Raw genomic sequence first — 17,515 nt, forward strand, 5'->3', positions numbered from 1 at the left:
TTGTGTTGAAGCAGGGAAGCATCTAAAACATGCAGGTCAGTGTGCCTTGAGGACCAAACGCTGCTTTTAGCGTACATTTGATCATTTGCAGCAAAAAAAAAAAAAAACTTCTACCATCAACATGCAAAAAGCTCAGTCATTTCTGCTTGGCCTAACATCATCACAATGTAGGTAATTTTATTTAATTTTTTTCAATTATTTATCAGTAACTGGATCGGAAAAGGTCCCTTCTACAGATTGTTTAAGGAATTTGAACTGGCTGAAACTAAACTATGCCTTTGAGGAGTTCAGGGAAGAACATATATTACAGAGAAAGAAGGTTTATCAACTTAAATGCAGAACATATATTTATTTTTTGTACAGTTTCGGATTAACTACTGCTCTGAGTGTGTTGTTTTTGAGTAAAAATTGGCTTTTTGAGTCGGTATCCAACTGCTAAATAAGCTGACGATCATTTCACTAATAATTAGCTTTATCTACTGATATGAAATGCATATCGTTATAAGCTCCACCCTAGCAATAACATAGTAAAACTTTGTAATCAGTTGCATTTTTTTTTCTGTTATGACGGGAGGAACCGTTACGAGGTGTGACGTCATCTCACAGTAAAGTCCGTGTCGACATGCTAGCACGCGACCACACAAAAATACGGATATGATCCGATAACTTACGCTTTGGTTTCGGTTCAGACTGGCGCGTTTCGTCGTGGGTGAACACGCGGCGTTCCTGCCTCAGTTGTCGTATCGTCCTACTTTGTAATTTTCAGTGTCAAACATTTTCCCGGTTCAGATTTTCAAACAAAGCTATTTCCGGATTAAAGCGCGCCGGGAGGGAGTCACGTGATGACGTGATGATGTCATCGGGACGTATCGCGTGTTCTCTATTAAAGTGAGTATTGTGTTTTTGGACCCGGGTTTATGCTATGATTATTTTATTGTGTATACTTTGATAAGAGTTTTCTTGAGGTGGAAGTAATTGTTTAGTTTTTATTTATTTTTCTTGTTTGTTTTCCTGTGGGCGGAGCCTGTGACTGTATGTCACACAGGGAGTCAGTCTAAGTTTTGACTCCCAAGAGGTCACAGTGAAGGTATTGCTGTTTTTAATCTGCTCAGAGTTTTTCACCAGAACATGAGCACAACAAACGCCCTCTGAAGTGAGCTACGGCATTATTTGTCCAAGTCATAACAGATCCCAGCCACATCTATCGTTAAGATTTTAATAATTTTACAACTTGGAACAGAAGTAAAAGTTGTACTTTTTTTTTCTTTTTACCATGCAAAGAAATAGTGACGTAGTTAAAAACAAACTGCTAAATAAGTAAAGATGCAGATCTCGGGTTCCTGGAGCGATTTTATCCATATGGTCCCTGAATCCTGTGCAGCTTAGCAACAGAGCTCCAGTGAAACCTAAAGAGGCACAAAGGGGATGGAGGCGCCGAATTTCTAGGTTAAAAGGTAGCTGAAGGCTATGGTGGAAAACTGCATTCTGCAAAACAAATTCCCGTCTTCGCACTGGCAGCTAAAGAAGACGGACGACGTTTTTGTGAGCAATATCTGCCTTGGACACGGAGTGGGGCGACTAAAGAGAGCAAATGCTAAAAAAAGGCTTCATCATCTCCTGACCTTTCCTGCTGCATTTCTCCCATATGAGCTCGTCACAGTTTCCTCTCGCTGTCCTTTTCCCCCCTTCGTCTCTCTTCTGCTCCCACTCACTGCCAGCGCCTGTTTCTGTCTCCGTCTGTCTGTCTGTCTGTCTCTCCACCTCCATCACACGGGCGCCTAACAAGGGGTTATTATTTGTAGTGAAGTGTCTGCGTGGCACAGGAAATGAAGACGTGGAAGCCACCAGCTGAGTTCTTTCGCTACTCCTGACCTTCCGTGTCTGTCTCCATCCTCTCTCTCTCTGCTTTTCGATGTTGACCTGACTGCTGGCGTTGGGGAGCTGTCACTAAACTGCTGTCAGATCCGATGACTGTCGCCCTCCAGCTCCGGTAGCACAGGTTTTAATGAGCCCCGCGGTCGACACGGCGGTTTCTGGACGGGCGCGGGTTGGTGGGGGGCAAAGGGTGATACTCATGGGAGAAGAGGTGTGTGTGGGGGCGGGGGGGTGAGAAGGGGAAGCAGGCAATTATATCAACTCTGAGAACGTGTGTGGAGCTTTGTGAGCTGTTACAAATGAGCTACGCTGAGGAATGAATCACATCCCTCCTCACTCCTTCTGCCAGAGTACAGATGCTTCAGAACATCAGAGGGAGAAAGATGGAGGAGACGGCAGGAATTCACATAACACCGGCGCACCTCAGTTTCCAGGACGATGTATTCCTTTGGCGACGCAGGCAGGTAGCTATGCAGGGTGTATTCACACTAGAGATGCACCGATACTGATATCGGCATCAATATTGAAGAAAACTCTAGTTCGGGTATCGATGACAATATTCCCAGTCCATAAATTTAGATCTATTCAGTCTATTTCTATGTTTTGTGCTCTGAGTGACATGATTTATTATGTATTTTACTTTATATTTTATGTAAATATGTTTATATTATATAAATAAATATTTACTTTAAACATGCATTTGTTTATAATAAATCTATAAATATTTTTCTTTATTAAAAAATTATTTTATTGATTTATTTTAAATTAATAATTTTTATTCAAAATTACTTCAGATAGCATATTTAAAATAATTTGTTTAAAATAAATATATTATTTCTATTATATAAATATATATTACATCTATAATATCTGGTCATATATACTATATTTATTAAATGTTTTTCATTTATTATAGATTAAATAAATACATAAATTCTAAATTAAATAATATATTTATGTTAAGTTATAATGAACATAATAATATTAAATATTGCAATTTCTGATCCATTTGAAAGTTTATTTTTACATATTAGTCAACATGTTTTTTTCAGTTTCTTTGCTATTTATTTTAATGAATAATGAATTAATGTGTTTCTGACATTGTATAAAAAAGGTTTAATTTGTTAAATGAAAAATCAGCAGAATGTACCAAGTTTCTTTAATCCAATAATGATCAGAATAATAGTTGCAGCACTAATATTCAATATTATACGCGGTTGCTTATATAATTTCCAGTCCTTGAAATTCAATGCAGGCTGCAGAAGCACACCTAATATCTCATCAAGCCCAGATTAACAAACTCTTATATGAATTGACTGTTACCAATCTGAACATTGATGTGTTATAAAAAATACATTTTTCTGCAGAAGAAGCTGAAGCGTCATGGATTTGAGAATGAAGTGGTAAACGGTTCACAGAGTTTGTAAACGCCTCTTGGAAGAAGAAGGTTCCTCTGCATCGTTCTCGGCATTCCCCCTCCTGCGGCTCACGACTCCCTGCTATGCAAGAACGAGTCCCACAACACTCATTTTCACTCCTTCACAAGCAAACACAAACATCAAACAACAGCTACTACGACTCAAACCTTTAAGATCTTCTCTCTCTTTTTTTTTTCTTGGAGCACCTACACAAGCTATGGACCACAGATTGTGTTTCCTTGCACTACATAAGGTCTTTTTTTACCACACAAAGTAGCGTGTAACAGAAACTAAATCTGTTCTTCATGATGCAAAAGTAACAGCTTTGCAGGATTAATACTCGTCTGGAAACATAATGACTTTTCACATCATTGTTTGCCTCAAAAATCTAATTTATTTCAAACTGCATCTCCTCTTCCTTAAATGCGTTTCGTGGGAAACTAAAGAGTTATGCTGTTAGGTTCCCAAACGCAGCAGGAGCACAGCGTGAGGCCGCGACACATCAAATGAGATCACCTCCAGCAAGGGCGAACCTCATCTGGAGGTCTCTGTGAGCGGACTGAAAACTTTCCACCAAATGTCTTAAACTGACAGATTTTTACCATTATCTTCCTGCAGATCAGGAAGCTTTCTGCTGCAGTTAATTGGATTCATTGCATGAATATTACAGGGAACCAGAGTGCAACTAATTTGCTCTCAAATGTGACTAAAAGTCTCTGGAGTGCAACGTTTTTTCCCCCAGTTGCACTGGTGTGACCGACATTAAGGCTGTTTGGTTCCTTATGGATTTATCTTGTTTTGTAAATGTTTCAGTTGAAATAAATAATATAGTAAGTAACCTGATATCACGAGTAACCTGAGTAAATACAAGAGACGGTTTTCCAATCATGCCACTTAGTTCCAATTCTGATCTTTTCAACCCCTCAAAATCTGACTTTTGCCACTTCCATATGTGGAGCTACATTTTATATATAATATGAAGAAGTTTTCAAACTCTGAATTTTACAGTTATGTTGTGAGAAATGCACCATAATTCTACACCAAAAGGCCGTTGCTATTATTTGTGCTTTCTTTTTATTAGATTCCTTCGTGTTGTCAGGATTTTGTGCCGATGCCGTCGGCTCCCATAAACTTTAAAATCAATCCATAAACGGCTCCATCCATTGCTACTTCTGCAAACAGTGCACTGCATGTATTTCAGTCCATTTTGGTCATAAACCGTTCACACAGAAGTCTGATTGCGATCGCACTTAATTACTAGCATCATCGTAGAAAAAAAAGGATTTCAGCACAAAATTTGAATTGAGAATCATTTATTAGGGCTATTGTAAATAGAAACAAAATGGGAGTAAATTCCCATTAAAAAACTCATAAATGTTTTAATTAATCTCAGAAATCTTCTAGAAAAAAATGGAAACTTTAGAGCTTCAAAAATCTAAAATTTTTAATTTTGAAACTTCCACATTTTTTAAGAAAGTTTTGGATTAACCACAAAATTTCAGGGTTTTTTTCTCACAAATCTTCAACTCTGGGTCTTTCATTTGGAGAAAAAGTCTCTTTATTCTCTGGCAGATGGAGGTTAAAAGCTGAAAACTTTAAACTTTTAATCTGTTGTGTGCTGAAGCTCCTTGGTTCTCCACTGTGAAAAACTTCTTTGCTGATTTAGTTACTGACTTCATTACGCCACTAAATAATATTTATATTCACTACTCTGGGCAGCAGTTTAGAAAACATCCCGCCTATCCTTGCAGGGTTGTAAGGATCTCCCTGGACAGGTCACCAATGGGTTCAGTAATATATTTTCATATTTCCACATATTCTTCATCCTGTTTTGCTGAAGATTCCCGTCTGTATAGCGAAGGAGGTGAAAACAGCTTGCAGGGAACAAAGCAATAAGTATAAATTTACATAAATTCACATGTTAATGCGTTCATCATATCCAGGGGACATGTTTTCAGAAGAGAACGAGAATATCACAACAAATGAATAATGAACAAATATTAGCTGAGATGTTTGGGATTTAAAATTAGAATAAACTACTCAGGCCTCCAGAGTCCAATTGTGTGCTGATGAAAACAGATTAAAGTCTCCAACACACACACAGCTAGAAACTAATGTTGATCAAAAATGTCATTTTTTAATCCACAAAGTCCACCGATGACGACACGAACACCTGTGGCCGCTGCTGGGAGTGAGAATGCCCACGAACACCGGAGAAACTCCACGTTTCTCCCTCCAGCCAGACAAACGCGGCCACAGCGCAGCGCTGCTCGGTAATTAAACTGAGACGCTGGGTCAGAACTCCCAGAAGCCGGCAGAGTGAGACGGAAAAGCACATTTTACTCTCTTCAAATTGACTTAAAGGAAATAATCACATTGAAACAGAAAAATGACTCTTTTAGGCACCACAACGTGATTTACTATCCAGGAACAGAGAAAATGAACGTGGCGGGTAAAAGGTGAAGCGTTAAAAAACCTGCATTACCTTTCCGAAGCTCCCTTTTCCGATCGCCCGCAAAATCTGGAAGTGGTCAAAGTTCACTGTCGGGAAACAGAGACAGAAGCAGAGTCAGGAAACACTGAGCAATTACAAAATGAGGTTTGGTTGCAACATGATAATTGACATTTTAACAGAACAAGCAACGTCAAACTAAAAATGTAAAGTAGAAATACTGAAGCAGCATTAAAGCTTGGGTGGCTATAGAACTTGTGTATTTTTCAGGCACATAGTGCCATTTTATAGCACAATCAAGTAACTATGTCACCTTCAGTTGGTATAAAAATGATGTGTATAACAAACAACTTTAAATAAATTTGACTTTGCAATTTGGTGCCTTGAAATTGGGCTTCTGTCTCTTTAAGAAGCTCCTGCTCATCACAACAGCATTTCTCCATTTGCAAACATTCTTCAGAGTGTCGGACTAAGAAGTAGTTTGCATGGTATTGCTAATTGCTGCCGCTAGTCTGCAGGAGTTGCTCTATGAAAGTAAGATGTTCCACAGCTGACCTTGGGCATACTGCCAAAGTGGTTTCCAGTCTCGCTCTTATCAAACATATACGATCTGAAGAGGTGTGTGTGAACATTTTCCCCGTCTCTCGATGCGTGGAAAGCTTGTGATCTCATGCGCTGACGAAAGTCAGAGAAATCAGCCGCGCTGCACAGATGATGTGCTTCCACTCGCCGGCCCCCTCCTGGCATCCCAGGCTCCTGATTGAGATTTGATCCCCGGGTGCAAGTCTGCCAGTGCAGCCGTGGTCCGGGCAGATGTGGCCACAGCAGGGCGGACGGCAACTCCAGCGGCGTCACGATGGAATTTCAACAGGATTTTAAGCTCTTTTTCAGGAAGCAATCAAGAGGGAAAAGACAAAAACCAGCACGCTCGGTTGCTCTGAGCAGACCGGTAGCCTGTCGGTAGAGCTTCCGGTTGCTGTGATGTTTCTGTGTTGTCTGGAAATCAGGATAATCCGGTGTGGATTCTCCTATTTCAGACTTCTGTGCGCAGCTAATCCCTCCATAAGGCCCGGCTCTGATTTCCCCCTCGTTCTGACTCTGTGAGACAGTACCATGAACGCAGCGTTTTGTGTGGCATTAGAAAAGGGATTAAGAGAAGTGTGAGAAAATGTAAATACAGCGAGCCGGGTTCACACACTCAGCAGTTTCCTTTTTTAAAGGATTCATTTTTTTCCCTCTGACTCAGAGACGCGATGAAAGCGTCTCTGAGCATTTAGCAGCGCCGACTTTCAGAAAAACCAGTTCAATATTTACACTCCACTTTAATCAACTCCTTCCAAGTTTAGCAGGAAGAATTTTGAGCCTGAACTCTTTATTTGCCTTCAAGTAATATTTAATGATTTAATCTGAAAAGAAACAAAAACGGGGAAAAGAAAATGTCAAAACTGTTTACAGACGAGATTTAAAGCTTCAGTTCATTCCGTCTTCAAATAATCAATTTATCAATTTATTTATCAAACTGAGACACAAGAGATTTATTGATTAACCTGGAAAATCCATCCATCCATCCATCCATCCATCCATCCATCCATCCATCCATCCATCCATCCATCCATCCATCCATCCATCCATCCATCCATCCATCCATCCTAAATCTACTAAATCAGTAAAAGGTCCATTTCTCTCATTCTTAATGCTGAGTTTCTGTTGCCATGGAGACCCGGCCGTCTTATGACTTAAACAAAACTAAACCTGAATCTGTCGTCACTATGAAGCGCTCCGCCTCTCACACGCCACGCAGATGTGACGCCGAGCATGACTTTTTGAAAAGTCAGAAAATGTTGCCATCAGGAGAAATCTATTGAGCAACCGATCACATTAAGTTTATTTTTCTTTCTAACCATTGATCCATGATGGCGGCGCTTCCACAAAGGATGAGTCAGCGACTAAATGTGAAGCAAAACAAAAGGGAACCCTGGTTCTCCAAGGCCGGTCCGGCTGAAAGGAGCCGCTCTTCAGATTGAGGAGGAGACATCGCTGCATGCTAAGAGGATAATTGCTGTGGATGTAGTGTTTTTCTGTAGCGATCCCTTTCTGAGGCAGCCTGGCGCCCACACACGCTGGGAGGAAGAAGTATGTAGGAAGCAATGCAAGTCCTATTATACAGGCAGCGCAGAGTAAACCGCCTCTGCCGAACGGTGAAGGGGGAGAAGTTCGTACCGCAGGACATTAGGTTCACGACATCTTAAATGGGACCTATTGAACAAAACTCACATTTTGGAACTTCCATTTGAGTCTCTACTGGTTCTAAAAGCAGCCAAAGTTCTTAAAATAATTAGATTAATTCAAAAAGTAAATGTTTTTTGGCAATAAGTTAAATGTTTGTTTTTTTTTTGGCTTCTGGAAAATAAGCAGTTTCAAAAGCTTCCCGAATGTGACGTCACAGATCAGAGGTAGGCGTGGTCTGTTACCTAGCAACCCCAGCTGAACTCCAGCAGGTCTGGTCAGCTAGTTTTACCACTGTATGGCCTGTACAATGGCTGCTGGGTTATACAAGTGCTTTGTTCTTGTTGGTTCCACTTCTGCCTCAACTCTTTCTCAATACAGTCTAAGTGCTTTTAAAAAAAACAACCACCCAGCTGTTTTTTGGCAATAACTTAATGTTTTTTAGTGTCTGTTAAATGAGCCGTTTCAAAAACCTCCGGAATGTAACATCACAACTCAACAGGCACTCCACCGTTACCTAGCAACCCCAGCGTAGCCCAGCCCGTTACCTAGCAACCCAAGATGAATTCCAAGATGCTTGATCACCCACTGTACGCTCCGTTTTGCTGTTGACTTATCCAGAAACAACTTGCTTGTTGTGCAGGAGGCTCCACTTCTGCTTTTCAAAGTTTTATGGTTATGTAATTGCGCATAGGTTTGCAGCCATTTTTATGGGCGAGTGTAAATGTTGCGCTGGAGGGCGTGGCCAGTTCATTTGGATTTAAAGTGACAAGACGCCCTAAAACAGCTCAAAATAGCCAGAACTGAGCCAACTGAAGTCTCATTGTCTAAGAATGATTTGGGGCAAAAACTTTAATGAATATATCGCAACCTGTTCAAGGAAGCATTATAAGTCACCTTTAAAAGTACAAGAGAAAAAAATCGGTGCAGTTTCTAATGGACTGTTTTTCCTGTCAAATATTAAATATAAACTCCAGCCAAAGCGTCACCATTTCTCTCACAGAACCACGAGACGCGACTTCTACGCAGGAACATCTGCGGCGAACACCAAAGACCTTAAGAACCTCCGTCTGAGACTCTGATGTGAAAATTACAGCAATCAACGGAGCATCGCTGAACGTTTTTGCAAGCTGCAACGTTTCACGGTCAAGAGGCGCTTCAGGAAAAGAAAACAACAGTTAGATGGCGGTGAGCGAAACCCGGGAGGAAACCAGCATCTTTACAGCGCAGCATGCTGGCGCCATCAAGCACTCTCAGGTTCCTCTGGATGCTGCGCTAAAGACCGCAGCCAAATGCATCCAAAGCCTCGGCGGAAAGCCAGATTCTTTATTTTATCGTTGTGTAATGGGAAAACGACAACCTTCCTTTTTCTGTCTGGGTGCTACAATCTGCTGACCCAGCAGGACCCGGCACTGAGTAGACACGGAGAACCTCGGCGATGGGTGTTTGTCTCCTGTAGGGAAGCTGCTGTTGGCAGAAAGCCCGAGTCGAGGTGCACAGGAAGTGTGAGACTGACAGCGGCGTGCAAGAAGCCCAACCAGGAAGAGCTGGGAGTCTGCTGGCCGTGTCTGTCCTTCAGATTACTCAATTAGGACTGAAACGAATAATCACATTCGTTGTCATCTCAACTAATCATTAAATGGAGTACACAGATTTTTACCACTCAGAGTAGTAAAACCTGTACAAAAAATTTACATTTTGCATTTTAGATGAAAAATCTTCTTTGTGGTTCAAATTCTGTAAAAAAAAAAAAAAAAAAAAAGCCTATATAAGCAAAAACACAAAATCTTACCAAGTATTTTTTATTTTCTAGTGTATGTGCCACGCAGGCACACCCACTAGAAGGAAACAAGCGCACCCAGTACCACCCTTTCATCCTATTGGCTGACAGGTTGCCAGGCAACGGTACTTTTGTGTTCCAAGCGAGAGCAGAAAATGATTTGCAAGCGAGCAGAGCGGTTTAGAGGTTTGGAGTTTTGAGCACAAGCATTTACAAGTTTTGAGAAGAAAGACATGAAGTCCTGCTTTCAAACTTAAAATTTAAGCAAAAGTATTAAAGTTTTGGGAACAAAAGACATTAAATGTTGGTTTCAGACTGAAAATGTGTGTGCTCTCGAATTATGACAGAAAAATTTCCCCTAATCTTTGCTCCTTTTCATGCTTCTTTATACTTTAAAGTAAGTAATTTACGAATTACTTGTAAAAAATAAAGTTACTTTTTATAAAAACTGATCAGCTTTCATTCCAAAGTACGTAAATATTATAAAGAAATCACAAAACTGATGTTTTAAAGTCGATGTCATCGTTCTGAACCAGGGCTTCACCATCCAGCTCATTTTATTAAAGATTCCTGATTATTTCTTGCCTCTTGTGGTTTTAATCAAAATCTCAGACATGATAATTAAAGTCTGTAGGAAACATATTTTTATGCAGAGAATAATTAAAGAGATAAAAGGTTAGAGGTGAAGCACAAAGACCTTCAGACGATGCAATAACATCAAATGACAGCGCAAAGAGGAAGATCACAAAAACATCTACACATGTAGGAACGAATACAAACTTAGGCTGTGTAGTCATATTTTGATATTAATTATGAATCCTGAGATAATGTAATTTTCATGAGACATTTTTTATTAATCATCATCACAGTGGCTGCTCCCGGCACAAAGAGCGTATGAGAGAGGAAGAGGAGGAGGAGGAGGAGGAGGAGCGGCCATCGATCAGCAGAAACAACTTCAACTCTCCTGCAATTCTCTTCTGTTTGGAGAACCAACCCACAACTCAGGACCAATGATTTCAGCCCAACACCTGCTCTGATGTCACCGCGTTCATAAGATTTAATATTGGAAAAAAGACAAAAGGTGAGATTAAAACATCACGGTTTTTCTGACGTCTCCATGAAATCCATATTTAGGGAAAACTCAAAATAAACACAATCACTCAATAACGTTACAAGAACAGATTTAGATGTTAGTGTGTGTGAAACAGTAAGAAAACAGAACCAGAACTCAGTGAAATGTGAAACCAAGTTTAAATTTTAGAGCAATAATAGAAGATGTTTGCTTAATAAGACATGTCGACTTCCAAAAGTAGCAAAAACTTGTCATCAAAACAGATAAAGATGACCCAAATTATTCATACACCTGAATAATTTTCAGATTAAAGCTTTCTTCTGAATGTTTTGAACGGTCCAGTCAAAGTCCTGATTTAATACATATCTGACTGAGGCTGCATTCACGCAGCAAGAAAACGCAAATCTGCATTCCCCCCCCCAAATAAGACAAAACAATTATAAAATAAAAGCTGCAATATGATTTTAAGAAATACTTTTCAGAATAATATACATAATTTTCAACAACCCATTCTTAAAAACACGAAGAAACACACGTGAATTAAACATTTTAAAATTTTGTCTTACTTTTATTTCATTTTGAGACACCCTCTGCTCATTTCCAGCCAGATAGAACAGTCTATATTGAATGAAAATAATTTTAAATTTAAATTTTAAATTTATTTAAAATAAAGAGTGCAGGCTCCTGCTGCACTCTTTCAATGCTTTCTGAATTCTGGATTATCTGTGCCATTCATCAGGCCAGTTTTAAAAAGATCAGCTGCAAAAACAAACAAACAGAAAACGAACCAAATGGCCACAAAGTGTAAGATGCCTCTATTTTATTATGCAATTTAAACAAAATCAAGACGGTGAAATTCAGAGGCTAAATGCAAATTGAAAATTGTTTTTCGATCAGTTTCCAGATTTCCTTCAGGACTCCAGCTGTGTGTCTTAAAGATTTTTGATTATCAAGATACAACAAGAAAATCCACAGCCTCAGTATTCAGTGAGTGGTCATCTCTAAAAATATCTCTGTGTGTAACATAAAACCACCAAGAATGAGGAAGATTAGAAAATACATTCGTCTTTAAATCAAAACAACAACAATAACAACAACAACGACTCAGTTCTGCTTTCAAGTTCACCCTGGATTCCCCCCAAGTAGATAATCTGCAGAGAATCCCCACTATGATCGATAAACCGGACCGATTATACTGCTGGCTGTCACCTGAACTGAAAGCATGGAGCCGAGCCGAGCGGCGCTGCTGCTGCGCTGGGGGGGCAGAATGCAAAGCACTTATCTAATGGGGAGGCAACCTAATGCCTTTGATGTCAATAGGGCTTGACGTATTGATCGACGCAATACCACTTAATGCCATGGAGCCAAGGTTCAACGTGAAGATTCACTGCTTGCCTCAGAGTTCAGCTGGGAGGATAGAGACTAAAACTGAGGGGGAAAAAAGACCAATTTGGTGGCATTTAAACAACTCAAAGTGGTCACTGCTACACCATCCTTCAATTGGCTAATATAATCACAGCGGCGCCTGATTCTTTCTAGGATTGGGAAATGATGGCGTCTCATTAGCAATAGCATCTTGAAAAGTTGCATAAACCATTAGCGTTTTAGCTACCATTAGCATTTTTGCCAAATTTAACTTATAAACTGCTGCTAGTAGACTAGATGTATGCTAGCAGTAAGCTAACATCATTCATTTGACAGTGGCAAAGTGCTTAGTTGATGCCAAGCCCAGCATAAGTCCAGTTGCCTAGCAACAATGATGGTGCCAAACACAAGCTGGTAAAAATAAATATAAAAATCTTGCACTTTTATTTTATTTATAATTTATGTAACCCCTTTTAATAATAAATTTAATGGATTATTAAGCAATTTTTTCCCCCCACAAATGACTAAAGCATTTTAACAACTGGATCAAGCTTTTTATTTTTGCTCTGCCAGTTTTTTAACATCTACTGCGTCGTTCGAAGATGAAACCAGAACAAAAATCTCTCCTAATCCGGAGAGATTAAAACACATTTATGTGTTCAATCTGGACTCTGAGGATAAAGCTCCTAAAAGTGGTCGCTCCCAGTGTGATAGCACTAATGCTAACATTAGCATTCTACTTAATTTTAGCTTAAAAACAACAGTTTTAATACCATTGACATGTACAAAGTTAACATTAGTCAACATCCTAATGTTAGCATTTGCATTTTTTGAGTGATTTCAACTTGTGAAAGTGAATGCTAACAAACTGAGTGGAGTGGTCAACATGTTATTATTAGCATTTTTAGCTAACGTTATTATTTTAGCTTGTGGGGAGCTAAAATAAGAAATTCACTGTCAGACATACGATTAATCGAAAGCAAATTATCTTTTATATAATTTAATTTAACATTGATCAAGTTTTTAAACCCACTTAGAGTGCAAACGTTTTGTTTTTGACTGTTTATATAAAACTAAATGTATTATTTTTGTTGCATATTTAACTAAAGTGGGTCCTTTCCTCCAAAAACTGTACTACAGGGTGAAAAGATGGCTGCAAACACTTTAGTTATAGAAATAGTTACTTGAACTAACCTGTAAACCCACCATAACTCAGGATTAAATAATTCTGTTCTCTACCATATATTTTGATGGTTTTTCAGCAAACTGGTTATGCAACAGAACAATGATTTTAATGCCTAAAACCAAATGAAGGCTTTTGAGGTTCCTAGTCAAAGTCCTATGGAAAGTCAAGTGGAAAAACACTAAAAAGGCAGAGATAGTTTAATCCATCCATCCATCCATCCATCCATCCATCCATCCATCCATCCATCCATCCATCCATCCATCCATCCATCCATCCATCCATCCATTCATTTTCTTCCGCTTATCCGGGGTCGGGTCGCGGGGGCTGCAGCTTCAGAAGGGAGGCCCAGACTTCCTTCCCCCCAGCCACTTCTTCCAGCTCCTCCAGGAATCTCAAGGCGTTCCCAGGCCAGCCGAGAGACATAGTCCCTCCAGCGTGTCCTGGGTCTTCCCCGAGGCCTCCTCCCGGTGGGACGTGCCCGGAACACCTCACCAGGGAGGCGTCCAGGAGGCATCCTGACCAGATGCCCGAGCCTCAACTGGCTCCTCTCGATGTGGAGGAGCAGCGGCTCTACTCTGAGTCCCTCCCGGATGACCGAGCTTCTCTCTCTAAGGGAGAGCCCAGCCACCCTGCGGAGGAAACCCATTTCGGCTGCTTGCACCCGTGATCTCGTTCTTTCGGTCATGACCCAAAGCTCATGACCATAGATGAGGGTGGGAACGTAGATCGACTGGTAAATCGAGAGCTTCGCTTTTTGGCTCAGCTCTCTCTTCACCACGACGGACCGGTACAGCGCCCGCTTCACAGTAGACGCTGCCCCAATCCGCCTGTCGATCTCCCGCTCCCATCTTCCCTCATTCGTGAACAAGATCCCCAGATACTTAAACTCCTCCACTTGAGGCAGGACGACCCCCCTGACCCGGAGAAGGCACTCTACCCTTTTCCGGCTCAAGACCATGGCCTCGGATTTGGAGGCACTGAGCCTCATCCCGGCCGTTTAATCTAAGGCAGGTAAACGTGACAAAATATGTCAAACCAGAAGAAATCTGTAGAGGCCAAAAGAGGTGCAACAGATGCAGGAGCTCATAAGGAACGAGACAGAAACAAAACAGGAGACAAAAACAGAAACTTTGCTGTATAACAAAGGTTTCACTTGAAAATTACAACTGGCTAGTTCTGATCAGCTACCAAAACAAACTTCTGTCCTTTTACTTCTGCTATCAGAATCAACCCTGAAGCCACACAAACATGAGTTAGGTGGATAAAAGAATCTGCGGCGTCATCGGCTGCTTTCTTTCATCTCTCTCCTGATTATCTCAGTCTGTCAGAATATATCATTCATAAAGCGCTCAAGCTTCAGTCCACATGACTGGGTTTCAATGTTTTCGCCGGTATTCCCCCTGAAACAGCTCGAGATTCTGCCAAGGTTCTGTCACACGGGGCTCTTTCTGCAGCGGCTGTAATCTGAATATCAAATTAAAAGGGAGACGGGAGAGCGAGTATGAAAGCAAAGCTTTGTCCTTTGAGAAATGAGAAAAGCTGAAAATGTTAATACGAAGCACATCTGAGAGTCAGCGTGACTAGCACATCGTCTTGGACAGAATCAATGGGGTCAGGCATCAATCATTTCTTGTTTTATCTTCTGAAGATACTCCATCTTCTCATCCAAACTGTCTTCTCTGATTTCGCTGACAGGTTTCCATTTGCATAAACGCCGAACACAACAGCTTTGCAGCATCTGCAGAAAGGTATTGTTTTAAAATACGAGGACTACATGCTTGAGTGCTCACTACATCACTTTAATATCCACACTGGCAATGGCAGAAGTATACGACTGAGTGGTTGTGAAGCCAGGATCATTAAAGGCCCTGCATTAAAGAAACAGTTTGCTTTGCAGCAGCTTCCCCTCCCACGTGATTACTGAATATTTCAGGCTTCTAGTAAGCCACATTTCATGGTGTGTAGTAGTCAGCAGCACCAGAGAAACCTACTGTAACATTTATCCTAATTTCATTCTGACATTTTTCATAGGCCGTATTTATCTTTCTGACATTCTTTGATAGTCTCACCATGACACATGTTCTTTTGATCAGCGGAGGGAAGGCCATGAGCCTTGGACGGCGATGAAGGGAGAAGGTCTGGCTGGAACCGGAGCGCTAAAGGAGCTTGTTTCATCTCCAGCAGCGCAACTTTTAAGATGATGCTGATTGGGAAGCTTTTCGTGAAAATCAAAGCAGATTTGAGTGTTTGAGAATCACTAGGGATGCGATTATTTAGAGAAGAAATCAGACAAAAGTGCAGGTGCTTTGACAGCTGATGGTCCGGTAGATTCGGTTTGACCGGGGATCAAAATGGCAAAATATTTGTATGTCTTCAGCTGTTGAGGTTCACTTTCACGCGGCTAAGACGGCGTGTTAAGAGACAACAGAAAGAGCAGAACATTTCTACATTTTGAGATTAATATCAGCAATTTTCTAGGAAACAACTTGGAGATTTCAGAATTTTAAAAGTTGAAAGGTTGCTAGAAATAAATTCAGAAATGTTTAGATTTACCTCTGAAAATGTCTGAGGAAACAACTTGGACATTTTAGAATTTGAAAAGTCGAACGTTTGCTAGAAAATACTGAAATTTTCTAGGAAAACAGATGGGTGGTTTTATAATTTTGTATGTCAAATATTGGCTCGAAAAAGCTCAGAAATTTTCAGATTAATCTCAAAAAATTTCTGAGGAAACAACTTGGAAATTTCAGAATTTGAAAAGTAGAAAATTTGCTAGAAAATTCTAAAAAAATATTTAGATTAATCCCAGAATATTTCTGAGGAAAAAAAACTTGGAAATTTCATAATTTTAAGCTGAAAATTTTGTTAAAAAACTTTTATTTAAAAAACTAAAATTTTTAGATACATTTTTAGATTCATTGTTAATTGTTTTCTGTGGATAACAACTTGGAAATTTTTGAACTTGAAAACTCAAAAATTTGTTAGAAAAAAAATCTGAAATTTTGAGAAATAAGTTGGAAATATCAAAAGTGGAAATTTTCCTCTTTTTAGTAGTCTACCCCTTTTCTCTAACATCAATTAAACAAATCATCAAACCATCAGCAGTTTATACACAGTGCATCTATAAGGATATAAAATCCTAGATTTACTTCACAATAATCGATTAGTTGAAACTTAAATAAATCTAGAAAGTAGAAAAAACTTCAGTCATTTAGGAAACCAAAAGGGGAACTGGAAGAAGCCGTGTTGGCAGGACGCAGCTTTACAAAGATTGCAGATTGGAAACTGGCCATAAAATCCCTGATAGGTGGATCTCCAGTTTTCCACTCAGCGGTAAATTACGGCGTGTTGCTAATCCTTCCTGCAGACACAACCTGGTTAAGCGGCTGCTGTTCTTGGCTACGAAGCTTCAGGCGCTGGAGCTGGCAGCTCCAGACAGAACACGTGTTTTCACTTCACAATTATCCCTCATTTAGTTAGAAAAATTACATATATTCTGATTTAATGTCTTTGGTTTGTAATTTTAAACATTGTATTTTTATTATTTTCTTTCAGGAGTTGAGGGCAAAACGAGTCATGAAATGATTTTTGCTGATGCTGAGGCTCTTTTTCAAATCTATCATTACGAGAACTAATTTTGACTATTTTACAAAAAGAGTTAAAATATAAATGTGTCTTATAAACTTTAATATTGTTCTTCAAAATAAAATGTAAGACTTTTTTTTAAATTACAGTCATTTTAAAACTAAGAATACTCACATTCTTGCTATATAATAAAATTCACTGCAAACGTCAAAACAGTTTTTATGTCAGATTCATACAAAAAGCGGCTTTTATTTTAATCATCCCTTCTCTGATTTGAATGACAGAGTATTAAGCCTATGACAATTTTAGTTTAATTAGCAAATAGTGATGCAATTTTACCAGTAAAAACATTAAAATTACAAGAAAAACGTTATTAGAACCTGTTGTGAGCACTTCAGTTCATGTGGTTCTTTCTTCTAAATAGTCACAATTGTTACAAAATTGTTTCAACATTCAGCTACTTATAATAATTTGATGGTCATGAGACCATAGATGGTCATGAGCTTTGGCTCATGACCGAAAGAACGAGATCACGGGTACAAGCGGCCGAAATGGG

At 39.7% G+C, this 17,515-nt stretch overlaps 1 protein-coding gene and 1 long non-coding RNA gene across 3 annotated transcripts in view; one reads left to right on the forward strand and one right to left on the reverse strand.

Annotated features, from left to right (window-relative positions):
* stk32c (serine/threonine kinase 32C) overlaps positions 1-17,515 on the reverse strand; it is a 99,768-nt gene that overhangs the window by 59,459 nt on the left and 22,794 nt on the right. Inside the window, exon 2 of one of the 2 annotated variants that reach the window (XM_008430412.2) lies at positions 5,779-5,834. In XM_008430412.2, coding sequence (XP_008428634.1) covers positions 5,779-5,834 — 56 coding nt within the window. Of the gene's footprint in view, positions 1-671; positions 850-5,778; positions 5,835-17,515 lie in introns of those variants that run through there. The other variant, XM_008430413.2, reaches the window with a different exon arrangement.
* LOC103477345 (uncharacterized) lies at positions 18-4,136 on the forward strand. The gene is made up of 3 exons (XR_535629.2): positions 18-167; positions 2,225-2,339; positions 3,243-4,136. It is a non-coding gene; the product is annotated as an uncharacterized LOC103477345 (long non-coding RNA).

The sequence above is a fragment of the Poecilia reticulata genome, linkage group LG15 (assembly GCF_000633615.1).
Source record: "Poecilia reticulata strain Guanapo linkage group LG15, Guppy_female_1.0+MT, whole genome shotgun sequence".
Classification (NCBI taxonomy): domain Eukaryota; kingdom Metazoa; phylum Chordata; class Actinopteri; order Cyprinodontiformes; family Poeciliidae; genus Poecilia; species Poecilia reticulata.